The sequence below is a fragment of the Osmia bicornis genome, chromosome 12, assembly GCF_907164935.1.
Source record: "Osmia bicornis bicornis chromosome 12, iOsmBic2.1, whole genome shotgun sequence".
Classification (NCBI taxonomy): domain Eukaryota; kingdom Metazoa; phylum Arthropoda; class Insecta; order Hymenoptera; family Megachilidae; genus Osmia; species Osmia bicornis.
Genome location: NC_060227.1, coordinates 5783455 through 5800666, shown reverse-complemented (window position 1 = coordinate 5800666; position 17212 = coordinate 5783455). Strand labels below are relative to the sequence as shown.

At 32.0% G+C, this 17212-nt stretch overlaps 5 protein-coding genes across 13 annotated transcripts; 3 read left to right on the top strand and 2 right to left on the bottom strand.

Moving 5' to 3' along the window:
- The first annotated feature begins 2074 nt into the window (after positions 1-2074).
- LOC114871726 (ubiquitin-conjugating enzyme E2 G1) lies at positions 2075-5010 on the top strand. 4 transcript variants are annotated; one of them, XM_029177965.1, is made up of 6 exons: positions 2075-2225; positions 3252-3354; positions 3450-3547; positions 3626-3804; positions 3893-4015; positions 4097-5010. In XM_029177965.1, the coding sequence occupies exons 1-5, from the start codon at positions 2180-2182 to the stop codon at positions 3971-3973; spliced, it is 507 nt and encodes a 168-aa protein (XP_029033798.1). In that variant the 5' UTR covers positions 2075-2179; the 3' UTR covers positions 3974-4015; positions 4097-5010. The 4 variants fall into 4 exon arrangements, with proteins under 4 accessions (XP_029033798.1, XP_029033801.1, XP_029033799.1 ...); XM_029177968.2 differs by lacking the exon at positions 2075-2225 and adding an exon at positions 2269-2416; XM_029177966.2 differs by lacking the exon at positions 2075-2225 and adding an exon at positions 2469-2552.
- Positions 5011-5771: 761 nt separating this feature from the next.
- On the top strand, positions 5772-8565 carry LOC114871747 (ovarian-specific serine/threonine-protein kinase Lok-like). 2 transcript variants are annotated; one of them, XM_029178048.2, is made up of 7 exons: positions 5772-6208; positions 6288-6563; positions 6658-6914; positions 6979-7182; positions 7258-7431; positions 7504-7668; positions 7737-8565. In XM_029178048.2, the coding sequence occupies exons 1-7, from the start codon at positions 6061-6063 to the stop codon at positions 7953-7955; spliced, it is 1443 nt and encodes a 480-aa protein (XP_029033881.1). In that variant the 5' UTR covers positions 5772-6060; the 3' UTR covers positions 7956-8565. The 2 variants fall into 2 exon arrangements, with proteins under 2 accessions (XP_029033881.1, XP_029033882.1); XM_029178049.1 differs by having other exon boundaries at positions 6115-6204.
- A 39-nt stretch (positions 8566-8604) lies between these two features.
- Positions 8605-10569, bottom strand: LOC114871749 (succinate dehydrogenase [ubiquinone] iron-sulfur subunit-like). Its single transcript, XM_046288289.1, has 6 exons — positions 10365-10569; positions 9879-10257; positions 9473-9729; positions 9033-9330; positions 8826-8948; positions 8605-8750 (listed from the first exon to the last, which is right to left on the bottom strand). Exons 2-6 carry the CDS (start codon positions 10074-10076, stop codon positions 8613-8615), a joined length of 1014 nt encoding a protein of 337 aa, XP_046144245.1. The 5' UTR covers positions 10077-10257; positions 10365-10569; the 3' UTR covers positions 8605-8612.
- A 28-nt stretch (positions 10570-10597) lies between these two features.
- On the top strand, positions 10598-15727 carry LOC114871746 (trifunctional purine biosynthetic protein adenosine-3). Of its 4 annotated transcripts, none has more exons than XM_029178046.2 (17): positions 10598-10617; positions 11363-11445; positions 11537-11626; positions 11706-11953; positions 12025-12224; positions 12295-12489; positions 12570-12700; positions 12762-12972; positions 13047-13182; positions 13242-13464; positions 13528-13722; positions 13793-14048; positions 14136-14339; positions 14425-14571; positions 14637-14905; positions 14992-15249; positions 15322-15727. In XM_029178046.2, exons 2-17 carry the CDS (start codon positions 11368-11370, stop codon positions 15505-15507), a joined length of 3027 nt encoding a protein of 1008 aa, XP_029033879.1. In that variant the 5' UTR covers positions 10598-10617; positions 11363-11367; the 3' UTR covers positions 15508-15727. The 4 variants fall into 4 exon arrangements, with proteins under 4 accessions (XP_029033879.1, XP_029033878.1, XP_029033877.1 ...); XM_029178045.2 differs by lacking the exon at positions 10598-10617 and adding an exon at positions 10725-10984; XM_029178044.2 differs by lacking the exon at positions 10598-10617 and adding an exon at positions 11184-11254.
- LOC114871748 (dnaJ homolog subfamily C member 28) lies at positions 15625-17200 on the bottom strand. Of its 2 annotated transcripts, XM_029178051.1 has the most exons (5): positions 17109-17200; positions 16709-16947; positions 16525-16617; positions 16100-16453; positions 15625-16038 (listed from the first exon to the last, which is right to left on the bottom strand). In XM_029178051.1, the coding sequence occupies exons 2-5, from the start codon at positions 16940-16942 to the stop codon at positions 15631-15633; spliced, it is 1089 nt and encodes a 362-aa protein (XP_029033884.1). In that variant the 5' UTR covers positions 16943-16947; positions 17109-17200; the 3' UTR covers positions 15625-15630. The 2 variants fall into 2 exon arrangements, with proteins under 2 accessions (XP_029033884.1, XP_029033883.1); XM_029178050.2 differs by lacking the exon at positions 17109-17200 and having other exon boundaries at positions 16709-16954.
- Between the last annotated feature and the right edge of the window lie 12 nt (positions 17201-17212).

Sequence of the window (17212 nt, the reverse complement as noted above, 5' to 3'; positions counted from 1 at the left end):
TACATCTCTGTAGCCCTTACATCCCTGCAATTGTTTTATCCCTACATTCTTTTCATCCCAACATTCTTTTCATCCCTACATTTTTTACATCTCTTCATCCCTTACATCCGTACATTCTTTTCATCCCTACATTCTTTTCATCGCTTCATCCCTTACAACCCTACATTCCTTCATCCCTGCTTTCCTTATATCTTTGCACCCTTACATCCCCGCAACCCTTAAACCCCTTATCCCTTATATCTTTCACATCCGTCATATCCGTAAGCTGTTTTTGAGTAAGAAAAAGTTACAAATTTAGTTCCTTTCTTTGTCGCCAGAGGGCGCTGATCGGGAGTCGAAATTTTAGTTCACATTTTTGCCGCTAGAGGGCCAAAAATTTTGCAAAATTTAGTTCCTTTTTCGAAAACCAGATGGCGCTGATCGGAGGTCGAAATTTTAGTTCGCATTTTTGCCGCTAGAGGGCCAAAAATTTTGCAAAATTTAGTTCCTTTTTCGAAAACCAGATGGCGCTGATCGGAGGTCGAAATTTTAGTTCACATTTTTGCCGCTAGAGGGCCAAAAATTTTGCAAAATTTAGTTCCTTTTTCGAAAACCAGATGGCGCTGATCGGAGGTCGAAATTTTAGTTCACATTTTTGCCGCTAGAGGGCCAAAAAATTTGCAAAATTTAGTTCCTTTTTCGGAAACCAGATGGCGCTGATCGGAGGTCGAAATTTTAGTTCACATTTTTGCCGCTAGAGGGCCAAAAAATTTGCAAAATTTAGTTCCTTTTTCGGAAACCAGATGGCGCTGATCGGAGGTCGAAATTTTAGTTCACATTTTTGCCGCTAGAGGGCCAAAAATTGAAAATTCAAAAATTCAAAAATTCAAAAATTACTTACCTTTACTTACCTTTACTTACCTTTACTTATTTTTACTCGAACTAGTTTTTGTAATATATTTATTATAAGGGTTGCAGAGACATAAGGGATGCAAGGGTTGCCCGAGATGTAAAGGATGAAGGGATGTGAAGGATTAAGGGATGTAAAAGATACGGAGAAGGAAGGCAGTGATGTAAGGAAGGCAGTGCTATAAGGGCTGCAGAGACATAAGGGATGTAAGGGATGCAGAGATGTAAAGGATGGAGGGATGTAAAGAATTAAGGGGTGTAAAGGATACGGAAATGCAAGGGAGGCAGTGATGTGAAGGATGCAGTACTATAAGGGTTGCAGGGACATAAGGGATGTAAGGGATGCAGAGATGTAAAGGATGGAGGGGTGTAAAGAATTAAGGGATGGAAAAGAACCGGAGATGTAAGGAAGACAGTGATGTGAGGGATGCAATGCTATAAGGATAAGCTCATAAACCGGCCCACCGGTTTTTGGTGGTGAAGCCGTGATCTCGATCATTCTCCCCTTGCTGGCATGTAATATCTTTAAAATCCTCGGCGACTACAGATCGAACAAAATTGGACATGCCTTTGTTGCTGAAATATGGTAAAGCTGAGCTTGAAACACTGACAACAACCGAAATGAAAAACCGTATCCAATCTTGTTGAATCTGTAGTCACTGATGAAGCCTTGTTCAGAAATTCGACCGCTGCGCTATCTATTCAAAGACGGCGGAAACTGCTCGACAACTTCCTGACCGAGATTCCGGAGCAAGTTTGGCTGTTGTCGGCGTCTGCAATAAAAAGAATTATATACATCGATTTCAATTTTATCAAACAAAATGATTGTATATGCATTCGTTTCTTGTCGTTCCCAACTGGAAGTTTTGAGAACTGCTGCTTTCCCCATACCAACATGTTTCATTCTAGCAATAAAGAAAGTAACAAATGGAATAAAACAACGTGCAATAATATTGACAGTTATTAAGAAATATCCGTAACGTTTCAATATCGCTACTGTCTTATTCTACTTTGATTTGATAACACAAACGAGGTAGAGGATAGACCTTCCATCTACGTTTCTACAAATACATAAAATGTTTATCGATAGAAAGAAATGATTAATGCTTGCAAAATATCCAGCAGATAGCGTATGTGTTTGATCAGACCGGCGCATAGGAGAGACGGAAGAACATATGTTTAAGCAGTAACGCATGCGCAATCATTGCTTCCGCGACGTACCTAGCCATCTTTCCAGTCAAGCAAAAGTGATTGTTTTCAGCTTTAGTCTTATTTAACGGAACTTTTATTAATGTCAGAGCCACAGTCCGCGCTTCTACTACGAAAACAATTAGCAGGTACCCAGCAAAAACAGTATAAGTGCTAAGTGTGATCCGTGCCGTAAATTCAGGCTCAACGAAAAGCCGGAACCGTTCTTATACTCCAAACTCGTGCGATCTCGTCATCGTCGTGCTTCGACTCTCGGGATTGGCTTTGTGAACATTTTTTCTCCTGAGATATCAGTTTCTTGAGACCTCTATAACCTTATGTGAGCACCGATTAAACCTACCGTTATCACACGTTGGCCCTGCGCCTGATTAGGGCGTGAAAATCAATACGGCTACGGAACCGTTGTGTGCCTCCCATGAATAAGTTTAACCTAGCATTCAGTATCGCATTTACCCGTTCGTATACTCCAATTAAATTGGATTTGTCTCGTGTGTGGTTTTCGTGTACAGCGAAGGCCGTTTTCGCTGTTACCGAAAATAATTGCAGGCAACGTTATTTATAGCAATTCGCGCGTCACCGTATACGACGCGGTTTCGACTAAAAAAAAGAGACAGAGAAAACCATGCCGTGCAACGACCATCGAAGGTCAACCGTCTTTGGGCCACAACTTTTATATTACTTTTGTCCAATAACCGAAGCAACAAAATACTTGAAAATTTCTTTCTTTAGTCTTTTAAGTTTCATCCTTTTGTCTCATAATCAAGCTTTGTGCTTTAATTTTATGGAAAGTGATATTCTAGCACTTGCCGATTAACCTGTCGGTGCTTGACGGTTATTGAATGATTCGATTTAACCTAACCTATAAACATTAAATGACAAAAGTTTTCGAAATAATATGTAACGTTGTGTTAACGGTTTTCTTTGAATGTTTTCATTGTCATTGGGTCAAAGTATGACTGATTATATGTTCAAACGGTTCTGTGTTTTTTAATATGAGCAATACATCCAGTGTTTTCATATTGTATTATCCTCTTTGTTACATATGTTTGTAGTTTAACTTAAACTACTATGAAATTCTTTAAATTTATTTGCTTATATGTAAGTTGTTTTATTATACAAGTAATATTGCATTGAAATTTTCTTATTTTCTATAGAATTAAATAAAAACCCAGTAGAAGGGTTTTCAGCAGGCCTTATAGATGACAATGACATATATCAGTGGGAAGTACTCATTATTGGACCTCCAGACACATTATAGTAAGAAATCAATTTATTTAATTGTAATAAAATATGACATGATTAAGTAGTCATTAATTGAGAACAATGTATATAAATATTCTTTTATATTTTAGTGAGGGTGGGTTTTTCAAAGCACACTTACAGTTTCCAAAAGAATATCCACTTAGGCCACCAAGAATGAAATTCATAACAGAGATTTGGCACCCGAATAGTAAGTATTTTATTTAAATGAATTGTTATATGAATAAAATAAAATAAAGTTATATATAAAACTGTGTTATATTTTTAGTTGAGAAGAATGGTAATGTATGCATATCGATTTTGCATGAACCTGGAGATGATAAGTGGGGCTATGAAAAAGCATCAGAACGGTGGTTACCAGTTCATACAGTTGAGACCATTCTTATAAGCGTTATTAGTATGCTTGCAGATCCTAATGATGAAAGTCCTGCTAATGTGGATGCAGCCGTAAGTAGCATTGCAGGGATTTATAAGCATTGATGTCAGTTACTCAAGTCTTGAAACGTAATATAAATATGAAATTTTATTACTGCAGAAAGAGTGGAGGGAAAGTTATACAGAATTTAAAAGAAAGGTGGCGAGGTGTGTCAGAAAAAGCCAAGAGGAGTGTTTGTAGGAGATGAACAATTATTCAAATGGAAAGACTTATTTAATTCTGGTAAATTCTATAATTATTTATACGAAGTCAAGTCAGATGTTTATGCTATAGAAATTAAATAAACTTTTCAATTTCGTATAGGGATGCCGTAAGCACTGTAAGAAAGAAACCGATGCTCAGCATTAAGCTTATGGATAACAGTGCCACTAAAAACGGATAAAGCCTGACCCATTCTTAAACAGAAAAAGGGAGGCAGAGTGTGTGTGAAAAGAAAAGATAAAACCACACACTTCTATCAAGTTTATACCACCGCCACTGACGTACCATCCATCGATACGAAGAACATAAAGGAAATACATGCAGCTCACCTTTTACATAATAAACTAAAAAACTAATTTACACGTATACATAATGCAAAAAAATTATCTGTACGATTATTACCTTAATATTGATAGTTATGAACTTAACTTCCCAGTTCCTCCTGCTCAAAAGCTAGCCCCACCCTTCATACCTAAAAGCCCTGTAATTTGAAATGTTTATGTTTATCATTGAACGATAATTCCTTAGTGGCGTTTCGTATTTTCTTACTTTCGTAAATATATATAAATAAATTTTTGTAAAGTCAAGTTAAATGTAATGCCAGTAAAAAATAGAAACGAAATATATGTGAATCAACTGTGACACTGCGACAAAACATAATGTCGAATAAGCTGTACAATCGCGGCTATGTAAAGATATATGAAATTTCCGTTGAACCGTAAGTTGCCAAAATAACGAATTCTAATTAAAGTGATAATAATACTAATAACGATACTATTATTAGAAATATACTATTAATTACATTAGTAAACGTAACGTGAAATTGCGTACACTGCTACAAAGACTTTATGAACATTTTAAACCAGTGCCAGTTTGTGAAGTGACTGTTCGAGTGATTTTTTTTGTTGATATTTAAACTTGCGGTTCTGAACTATAGATACGTTCAAATTTCAAGAATTTTTTTGTCCAACTAGGTATAATTTCATATTGTCAATTAAATTCTACAATATGACAAACGACTATCTTGACATTGAACCTACTTTCACACAATTGTAAAATACTACTCACTAAACCTTACATAATGTGAGAGAATATTGTTAATAATCTTCAAAATTATTGGAACAAATTAATCCTCTTTTATACTGTGATTTAATTATTTACTCATACATAAATAGGTAATGATGTTTTATTTTTAATAGATGAAACGTATTTAAATAAAATTTGTTTTACTTCATTTTTTTTTTCTTTTGCAAATATTTGTATTATCAAAATTCTTCTTAGTGTATATTCTGCATAGTATGATGCATAGTGTATTTATAATACAAAGAATTTAAATACTTTTATATCAAATGACAGAATAAAAAGAAAGATGTAATAGTATACAAGTTAAGATTCTGTACTATAATAACATTTGATAGTAAACATAAAAATAATCCTATACATTATCATTTACTCACATATTTTTTAACAGTACTTTAATTTTATGTAATGCTGTTAATATTTAATGATTATATCCAAGGTTAATAAACGTTTATCTGCTTGTACATAATCTTATGAAAGTTAAAGTTAAATATTAGTTTACTTTCATAATTTTTTTAATTAAATTTTTGATTATGAAAAACCTGAATTTCCAATTTACAGAAGAAATCATTAATACTAAAAGGAGCTATTATTATGAAACATTTAATAGTAAATCGCAGAAAAATATCATAATGATGGCTATTTAATTTTAAATTTATACATTATTGTTGAAATTTCGAAACTATATATGGATATAGTAGATACCTAAACTATCGATACTCTGCACGTGAAATTTTTATCGGCGAATTGGGCTTAGTTTTGAAAACTTGTTTACGTTGTGAGATATGTACGTTATAAAGTCCTGCAATACTAATTGAATTTTTTTTTACAAAAACTAGACAATATTGTAGTTAAGAATAATAGCAAAATAGCTCTGCTATGGTTAGTGGGGTTTATGTTTCATTTTGTAATTATTTCCGTATTATTACCTATTCTGACGTGATTTCAAGATTTTTGGTTTGTATTAAACCAACCAAGATATAATTATGATCGATGAACAAGTTGTTTTGACATTACCTGATACACAAAACGCGGATTCAGTATTTTTGACTCAATCACAAGAATTATCACAAAAAAAGAATATGACAGTATGGGGAAGATTATGTCCCATTAAGTTACCCTTTAAAACAGTGGGTAAATATACACATTCATTTTACATTAATTATGATTTACCAGCATAATTTGTATAACGCATAACTAATTACTTTTGTAGAAATGACCAAGAATATTTATACACTTGGTCGTTCAGAGAGCTGTGATATTTGCGTGACCAAAAATGAGTTGAAGCCGAAGTGGCTTAGTGTAATGAGTAAAGTACATTTCAGAATAACTAGAGAATTTATTGATGGTAGTACTAATGATGCTGTAGTTTATTTAGAAGACTTAAGTCAAAATGGGACTTTTATTAATAAAGAAAAAGTAGGACGTGGGAACAAAGTAGTAATTGAAAGTAATGATGTTATATCTTTAGCACAGCCAATAGTTACTGGTAAATACATTTGTTATTTCTTGTACAATATAAACATTTTAATATATTTACTTATGGTGTAACTTCTAATTATATTTGTTCTTGTTTATAACAGTTTATGTATTCATGAGCACAATAGCATTTGAAAATAATGACTTACCATTAGAACTCAAAAATAAATATGCAGTTTCACGTAGATTGGGATCTGGGGCATGCGGGGAGGTGAAAATGGTTTTTTCTAAAGTTGGCTGTAAAAAATTTGCCATGAAAACTATCATGAAAATGGGTACTGCAACAAATGGGCAAAGGCATCCATTAAATGATCCAGACAAGATCTTAAATGAAGTTAAAATATTAAAAGCTCTGCAACATGTAAGTTAATATATATTTCAAGTTATCATAATTACTAGTAATTAGTAAATATTTTGTCCCTTAGCCTTGTATAATTAAAATGGAAGAAATTGTGGATACTCCAAGAGCAGTGTACATAGTTCTGGAATTAATGGAAGGTGGTGAACTTTTTGAAAGAATAAAAAGCAGAGGCAAACTGGGAGAAAAACATGCAAAATTAATCTTTTATCAAGTTGTATTGGCTGTTAATTATCTTCATGACTCTGGTATAACTCATAGAGATTTAAAGGTATCTGTTAAAATCTGTTTTGCACAAAATTTTCCTGCAAAATAAAAATAATCTATAATTATCATTTAAATATAGCCAGAAAACATATTATTAGCTTGTAATTCGGATATTACATTAGCGAAAGTATCTGACTTCGGTTTGTCAAAATTAGTTGATGCACAAACTATGATGAAAACTTTTTGTGGAACTCCTATGTATGTTGCACCCGAAATATTATCCACCATAGGACGTGGTTCTTACACGAATCAAGTATGTTTATTCACATAAAAGTGAACAAAAATGAAAAGCTTACATATTTTATAATGTTTTTGATTTTATCAGGTAGATGTTTGGAGCTTAGGAGTAATATTATATGCTTGTCTAAGTGGCTCAGTTCCCTTTAATGCCCAAAATAAAAATATCAGTTTACAGGAACAAATAAAAAGAGGATATTATAGTTTTCCTGTTTCCAAATTTGGGGACGTTACGGAAAAAGCTATAGACTTGGTATAAGCTCAATATTATTAACTTTGCGATATGAAATATCTTTAATTTCTAACAATATGATTTTTTAGATTAAGAGAATGATGACGACGAATCCGAGGAAACGTATAACAATAAAGCAAGTATTGTTACATCCTTGGTTACAAGATCGTGAACTTCGAGATACCGTGGATACATTGATTTTAAAAGAACATAATGAAAATATAGCACCTGCAAATAATTTCGCTAATATCCAGCGTAAAAATGAACAGTGTCAAAGTTTAATAAAACGTCCACGATTGGAATTATAAGTATAAATATATAAGATTAAGTAATATACAATTGAAGAGCTGCCTTTTTGAAGTTAATTATTACAGGTTGATTTCAGTAAATAAAATGGTAAAGTTTTTCATTTTTGTAAAGAAATCTGTTCCAAAGAATGTTATTCAAATTATGTGAGCTCTAATTTATTTGTTACATGTGTTTTATTACACAGAAATTAATATAAAATCAGAAATAACATACTCTGCTATAATTCTTTAGATTAATTGATAGTGATATGAAACGTTATTACAGTTTAAACTGATTTAATTTACTAATGCAGTTATGGTATTGATAAAATTAAGTCTTATTGATTGTAAAGATATTTAGTAAAAAAAAGTATGAATGTATACCTAAATGTTGTTCAAATAGTTATTTAAAAAGAATTATTTTTGTACTTCACATTCTCAATCGCTAACAGTATTAAACGTTTGTTAAATATATATGTGAATATGTGTTATGTTTTTCTACGCAAATTTAGTATGATAAAAGTAGCAATCTCCGTGTCAGGAAAATGACTGTCGCGATAATTTGTTTACTTAAAACAAACAAGATCTTGTACAAAATAAGAAAAATAAATATATATACAATGACAAATCATTTCAAGAATAATGTTTTATTAATCAAGTTTTTTCTCTTCCTCGAGTCTATTCCTTCCTACACGGGTATATCTCGTCACCATGGCAAGGATTTGGTAGCGAAGTATCCATTTCCGGTCTCTTTTTCTTAGTAAGTCCCGCTAACAATCGTTTTATTTGAGCTATAGCTTTTCCTGGATTCAAACCCTTAAAAGATCATTCATATATTTAAATATAACCATTGCAATTTTTATTCTTTATATAATGTTTTATATTTTCTACCTTCGGGCATGTTTTGGTACAATTGAAAATAGTGTGACACCGATATACCGAGTAATAATCCCTCAATTTAGTAAGTCTTTCTTTGTGACCCATATCCCGTGAATCTATTATCCACCGATAAGCCTAAATGAAACAAGTATGCATATCATTAACAAATTAAGCAATTAAAGTTTGAAATACGTTTCCACAATATTTTGCATAAAGTACCAGCAGAAGAGATGCTGGACCTAAGAACTTTTCACCGAGCCACCAATACGGTGGACAAGCGAACGTACAACATCCGCAAAGTATACAGTCGTATAAGCCATCCAACCTCTTTCTATCTTTTGGACTCTGCAATATTTGCCGTAACCCGATGAAATTTTCTTCTCCTGGACGCTTTAAAAACGGATCGATTTCCTCGTACTGTTTCAAAAAGTGCGACAAATCTGGTATTAAGTCTCTAATTATATAGGCGTGGGGCAGAGGATACAAGACTATAGGCTTCGGCGATTCCTTCACTTTTCTAAGAATAAAGAAGCAAGATAGTAATACGGTTTCATGATAAAAGTACTTTGGTAGCAATATTCTATTTTAATATTGCAACTTTTTTCTAAATGACTGTAAGAAACTTGATCAAAAGGGTAAAGATATTTCTTTCGGTTTACGTGAGGCAAGCCAAGGTATTGACTCCATTTATGTTCATCGCGCAAATTCCACAAATTCCTTCTCGACATGATTTTCGAAAAGACAACGTAGGATCGTATTCTGCTTTTATCAACGTCAACACGTCTAATACCATTGTACCACATTTATTTAAATCCACACTAAACTGTTGCATATACGGTTTCACATTCTTTTTTTCTGGGTTCCAACGATATATGCGGACAGTCTGGAGTCTTGGTTTTTCCTTTGGTAGTCGTTGCTAAAAATTAACCGATATTGTCATTCTATTTTTTAAACACATATTTATTCTCCTAAATAAGTTCGAAAAATTTGAACAAAGAGAAAGGATAGAAAAATGAAAAAGTATTGAGGTAGGTATTGTGGAAGACCACATTTATAATCGCTAACATCTAGAGGTATTTTGCATTCTTTCATGCTCTTCATTTCTGCTTTAATGATATTTCCTTTATCCGATAACTGCTTCTCGTCTTTATTTCCGGCGCTGGACAAAAATCGATGACTTCTATAACCATTACTTCGACGGAGATACGTAATTGTACAAGACCAAAATTGGCTCGCATGACTGACGATTTTGTGGGTAAACATATTTATAAGAAAGTATTTTATGAGAAGCCTTTCATAAATGTCACGTCAGGCTACAATGGTATATTTCATTTTTCAAATCTCTCAACCATTTCGTTTTAAAATGACCATATGATTCTTCGTTAGGATAGAAACAAAAGATCATCGTTTCGAAAGAACTTCATAGTTATTCGGAACGATTTGACTGCCAGAAAATGAAGATAATTAGTAATTTCAGAACTTAGCAAGATGTATTGATGAATTAAAATTGTTAAAATTCACGCAAAACAGATATACTAAAAGTTTACTGACGTAAATAAATTGATACGCGTGCATAACATCGAAGTTTTGCAATGATAATAAGCACTTGCTGCTATCTTTTCTTTTAAAGAATTTGTTATTTATCTTCGTGTTGTTTTTGTTCCGTAAAATCTGTGTATTTTATTTGAATAACTAGTTTTATTAATTTGTAAAATATTATGAAGATTATTGAGAAATATTGTATTAATAAATAACTTTAACAATCCAAAAGTAATTCTATCATGTATTTACTGTCCCAACACCCGTAAGTAATAGTTACAAAAATAAATTTGAATATGAAGTATGTTATACAGCATTAAACAATCTTTTTATGTTTTTTTAAATCAACGTTATAAATATTTATTTTTCCCAAATATTTATCCTATTGTGGAACTACTTATTTCATGATAAAGAATACTCTAAATATCGTGCTATGTATATAAAAGGTCAAAAGTTATCGCTCTGTATATGGGATATAATGGATTAACCCCCGCGAAGAAGTAGTCTTTTCTTTATGCGAATCGGAATACATCAATTGCTTATTAAAAATCTTGCGTTTTAATATATGAACATACGTAAAAGCTGTTTGTTCATCTCAATTAAACTTATTACCACCTGTTGCTTCAGCTAAGGTATATCATTTAAATACAGCATACTTAATCGCGGAAAATTTCGTATCAGGTGTGATTTATTATAACAAAGTGAAGAAGTTAAGAAAATATACACTGGACAGACACCGATTAATCCTAATATCAAGAAAATATACAAGTTTCGTGAAATATTATAACCACAGAGGTTATAGGTTTACATAATAGATACTGTTTGTTGGAATATGCATATGCTAAATATAGTTTAACAATGATTAAATTATTTATTAATGTTTTGTACCTTTAGTACTACATGTATGGTTTGAGTTTATATGTAAACATTACAGTAAAGTTAATAATTTTGATTATATTATGATTTATAATGTTTTTTATTATAATTAATGGCAGGTTTTGTATTTTTAGACACTATGCAGTATAATGTTTTAGTTATTGGTGGTGGTGGTAGAGAACATGTCATTGCTTGGAAACTTTCACAGTCTCCACATGTAAGTATTATATATACATGTACAGAAAGGTTAATTTCAACAGTAATATAGTTTTTGATAATATTTTATTTTAAAGTTTATCTTTTTTTAGGTAAATAAAATCTATGTTTCTCCTGGGAATAGTGGAATCTCATTAGTTAATAAGGTTTCTTTAGTAAAGTTAAATGTGAAGGATAATAAGGTACATTTCATATTATTATGGAAACATGAATGGATACATGAATTACATTAAAGTTCAACAAAAGCTGTCTACTTTATAGGAAGTAGCAAAATGGAGCAAAGAAAATGATATAAATTTAGTAGTTATTGGACCAGAAGAATATTTAGCAAATGGATTGGCAGATGAATTAAAAGATGTAGGAATTAATTGTTTTGGCCCACAAAAGGCAGCTTCTAAAATAGAAGCTGACAAATATTGGGCAAAAGAGTTTATGGACAAACATCAAATCCCTACTGCAAGATGGAAAGGATTTGTGGATGCTGTGGAAGCAAAGAAATTTGTTGTAAAGTAAATGTGAAGTTTTATTTAGATATATGTTCTTAAAAGAAAGCTGGTACATGTATAATAATTTCTTATAGTGCACAATTTCCAGCACTTGTAATCAAGGCTTCAGGTTTAGCAGCTGGGAAAGGTGTTATAGTAGCCAAAGATCAACAAGAAGCATGCAATGCAATAGATGAAATTTTAACAAACAGAAAGTTTGGATCTGCTGGGGAGTCAATAGTTATAGAGGAATTATTAGAAGGAGAAGAAATCTCTGTACTTGCATTTACAGATGGTATAATAGTAGAAGCTTTAAATAAATTTTTGATCAGACTTTGTCAAATTAAAACATTTTTAATCCATAGGAAAAACTGTTGTACCAATGGCACCTGCACAAGATCATAAAAGAATATTTGATGGAGATTTGGGGCCAAATACTGGTGGCATGGGTGCTTATTGCCCATGTCCTTTGTTAAATCAAACAGATTATGATTCTGTGAAATCAAATGTTCTTCAGAAAACAATTGATGGTCTTAGACAAGAACAAATACCATTTGTTGGTTTGTAACATATAGTACATATATATGTATAGTTGAAAAAATAATTATAACATTACAAGAAATTTGTGTTAAAAATGTAGGTGTCTTATACGCTGGGTTAATGTTGACGCGAAATGGACCGAAAGTGTTAGAATTTAATTGTAGATTTGGTGATCCAGAAACGCAAGTAGTACTTCCGCTACTGAAATCAGATTTATTTACAATTATGAAGGTAATTCATATTGTAATATAAAACCCTTTAGCCAAAATTAATTTAATTTATATTGATGCAGGCTTGTTGTGAGGGTTCTTTAGTCGAATCTCAAGTTATGTGGGAAGAAGATGTATTTGCCGTGGGTGTTATTTTGGCTTCTCGAGGATATCCTGCATCGTCGTCGAAAGGCCAAGTTATAACAGGCGTCGATAAAATTTTGAGCAAACCAAATCATTTTGTTTTCCATAGTGGAACAAGTATTTCTCCTGAAGGGAAATTGCTAACTAATGGTACATCTCTATTTCATCGATATTACGTATAAATAGATTTAATATTTTTCATTCAAGAAGATTGTTTTTATTAGGAGGAAGAGTTTTAATTACTGTAAGTGTACAACCATCGTTAGCTGCCGCTGCTGCAACAGCAACATATGCTGCACAAAGCATATCATTTGAAGGGAAACAATTTAGAACCGACATAGCACATAAAGGAATCGCAAGGTATGTTGCGGATGTTATATACGAGATGAAAAACAATGTTAATCAAGCAATGTTTTTAGATCTATCTTATATCACGGCAAATTAACGTATAAAAGTAGCGGAGTAGATATAGAAGCTGGAGATTCATTAGTTTCAGTTATAAAACCAGCAACTGTTTCGACTCAGCGTTTGGGTACATTGGGTTCAATTGGTAGTTTTGGTGGTTTATTTGATGTAAAAGCTGCTGGTTATAAAGATCCAATTTTGGTATCTGGTACCGATGGTGTTGGTACCAAATTAAAGGTAATTTTATATTTACATTAAACATCGTTACAATTATGATTGATTTAACGTATCAAATTGTAGATAGCATTTGAATGCAACAAACATGATACGATAGGTATAGATTTAGTAGCGATGTGTGTAAACGATGTGCTTGCACATAATGCAGAACCATTATTTTTCCTCGATTACTTTGCTTGCGGCAAACTAAACGTTTCTGTAGCTCGCGAAGTTATAAGTGGAGTTGGTGAAGGATGTAAGAGAGCTGGATGTTCATTAGTAAGTACACATAGTTTCTTTGTTTAAAGATAAATATAAAAATTACTATGAGAAACAAAAATATTTTTAGATTGGCGGGGAAACAGCAGAAATGCCTGATATGTATTCTACCGGAGAATACGATTTAGCAGGATTTGCTGTAGGCGCGGTTGAAAGAAATGATTTACTTCCGCGCATTGATGATATCGAAGAAGGTGATATCGTAATTGGTCTTCCATCAAGTGGAGTACACAGCAATGGATTTAGTCTTGTGCGAAAAGTTCTAAAGTTTGCAAGTAAAAAGTATTCGGACAGAGCACCTTTCTCTAAAAATAGTCGCACAATTGGTATTGTTTTCTATTCTTTTCTTCTTTGTAGTGTACCTTAACTCATAATCATAAAATTAATTTATTCATATTTGCTATGCATTAAAGGAGATGAATTGTTGGAACCGACAAAAATATATGTGAAAGGGGTAATTCCTGTTTTGCGAACGAATTTAGTAAAAGCGTTTGCGCATATTACTGGTGGAGGTCTTACAGAAAATATACCGAGGGTTCTACCAAAAAATATGGGAGTTGTGTTAGATGCAACAACGTGGAAGATTCAACAAATTTTTGGTTGGCTAGCAGCTGTTGGTGAGAAGTTATTCAAAGTGTACCGTAAATTACGTAGCTACTATTCCATTTATACCTTTTTTTTTCCAAAATTCTTCTTCTTCAGGTGGAATTAATAAAGAGGAAATGTTGAGAACATTTAATTGTGGTATTGGGGCTATCTTAATTTGTTCAAATAAAAATAAAGATGAAGTTTTACTTAAATTACAAACAGAAAATCCTAAAGTTATTGGATACACGAGTAGTTACAAAGGTAAGATTCAACTGATATAATTTAAATATGATTTGATCTATATTACGCGTATTAAAATATTTCAGATAGTAAAATCAGAGTAAATGTTAAGAACTTTGAAAAAGTGTTAGAATTGGAAATGAAACAATACATACCGGGCATCATTTCAAGATTAAGTAAACATTTAAAAAGAGTAGGTGTTCTCATATCTGGTAGCGGAACCAATTTGCAAGCGTTGATTGATGCGACTCAAGATCCATCACTACATATTGGCGCTGAAATTGTTCTAGTAATATCTAATAAGCCAAATGTAGAAGGACTTAAACGAGCTGAAAGAGTTGGAATTAAGACAGTGGTAATTAATATTCTTCTAATTTTACCTTCTTTGATGTTGTGCTATAAAATATCCATATGCCATTTATGTTTAATGTATGATAACAGGTTATTAAACATACTGATTATCCTACAAGAGAAGCTTTTGATGAAGCAATGAATGTAGAACTTGATGCTGCTGGAGTTGAAATAGTTTGTCTTGCTGGTTTTATGCGTATTCTGTCAGACAGTTTTGTTACTCGATGGCGTGGTGCTTTAATAAACGTACACCCATCATTGTTACCATCATTTAAAGGCGCTCATGCACATGAAGATGTTTTAGCAGCTGGAGTACGCATTTCAGGATGTACAGTACATTTCGTCGAGGTATGAAACATTTTTAATAGGATCAATATTAGTAAAATACTTTCTTTATATATTCAAAAATATTTGTTACAGGTTGATATAGATTCTGGAGCAATTATTGAGCAAGCAGCAGTACCTGTATTACCAGATGACACTGTAGAATCTCTTCAAGAACGAGTGAAAACAGAAGAGCATCGAATTTTTCCTCTTGCTTTAAAATATTTAGCTCACGAAAGAATACAATTGAAAGAAGATAATTCAATTGTATGGAATTACTAAACTCAAAACTTGGTTTAATTATTTCAGTATAAATAATTCTTACTCATTTATTTACTTTTATTAAGACTAAATGTTCAAGATAAATAGCTAAACAAACATAATTCTAGGAAGTAAATCTATTGTTTAAGGCAATTTTTTATTGAAAATTGAAAATATAAATCCAAATATGCTGCCATCTTTGTTAGCAATAAAATTAGAATCTTTATTTTTTGAATAAGAATACTTTTTTATTTTGTTGGGTGCTATAGCAAGTGCTTCTTTCGCGAGATCGTCTAATTTAATATGAAACATTTGTTTCTGAAGTACAGGCACCAATAAGTTGTATTTATCAATTTTATTATTTATTTGTTTTATTGTAGATTTAAATTCATCTAGAATATTATTCCAAGTTTCTTCTTCTTTAAAATCTAATGGAATAGGACCCACGTTATTTCGCGCTTCTGCTAACTGTTTTTGAAGATCTTGTATCTGTTCTCTAATTTCCTTAGATAACTGTATCCATTCAGGAGTGAATCCATTTTCTATTAATATCTGTAATTTAAATATGTGGATTATTGTCTGTAAATTTTTAAGAGCAAGTAACTTTTCATACCTCGTTCAATTTATACGTAACAAAATCAACGTATGGATTCCGGGTATTTATATTTTCTTTTAATGGTTTACCCATGCCTGGCAAATCTTTGAATTCACCTTTATTCATTGCTTCTTGAATTAAATCTTCCACCAGACGATCCATACCTAAACGTGTTTTAATATCTTTTGCGCGTTGTTTATCCATCCCAACTAACGTGTTACGTTCTTCAGCTTGTAATTTTTTTAATCTATGTTCCATTACATTATCGACGGCTTTTTGAGCTTTTTCTATAGTATACCATTTTTGTCTTTTACTAGGGGTTCCAACCCCTACATTATATGCTAAATAATGACGATGTTGCGGTGCAGTATGCTGCAAATACGTACATATACGCTTAATGTTATATACTGAAATAATTACATGATTTAGTATAACATACGTACTCTAATATCAAATTCCTCAACTTCAGGTAACTGTGCATTATTTTCTTTCTGTTCCATTCTGGCTTTTCTGATCTGTCTATAAGCATTTTCAATCTATGGAAAGCAGAATTATACATTACATTACATTACATTACATTACATTACATTACATTACATTACATGATTTTCAATCAAAATATTATACCTCAGAAAATTTGGCTGCATTAGCTTCTGATGTACCACTATCCGGATGAAATCTTTTTGCTAGATAAACAAATGCTAGCCTTAATGCTTCATCTTCACAATCTTCTGAAACCTCTAGAGCTTGATACCATTTTTTAAGTTGATGTTTAGATCTTTTTATATACACAAAGTCCACATATGGACTACAGAGGGAATTTACAAATGATTTTCCATTCAAACTGTTAAACTTAAACATGATTTCTAGAAAATATGTAATACCTTTTTTATTCGCTTACGTAATTAATCGTTTTGTAACTACATATTAACTACTGTTTCTAAAAACGTTGTTAACAACAATTAAATAACCTATGCAATTTTGCATTAACATTATTATATTAATTTCATATGTCGGGTAAACGCACCTACGTGTTATTACTAATATTACTACGTGTTAAACGATAAATAATAAAATTTGTATATTATTCTACAACATTTAGAACGTAAAATGTCATCGTGACATTGACGT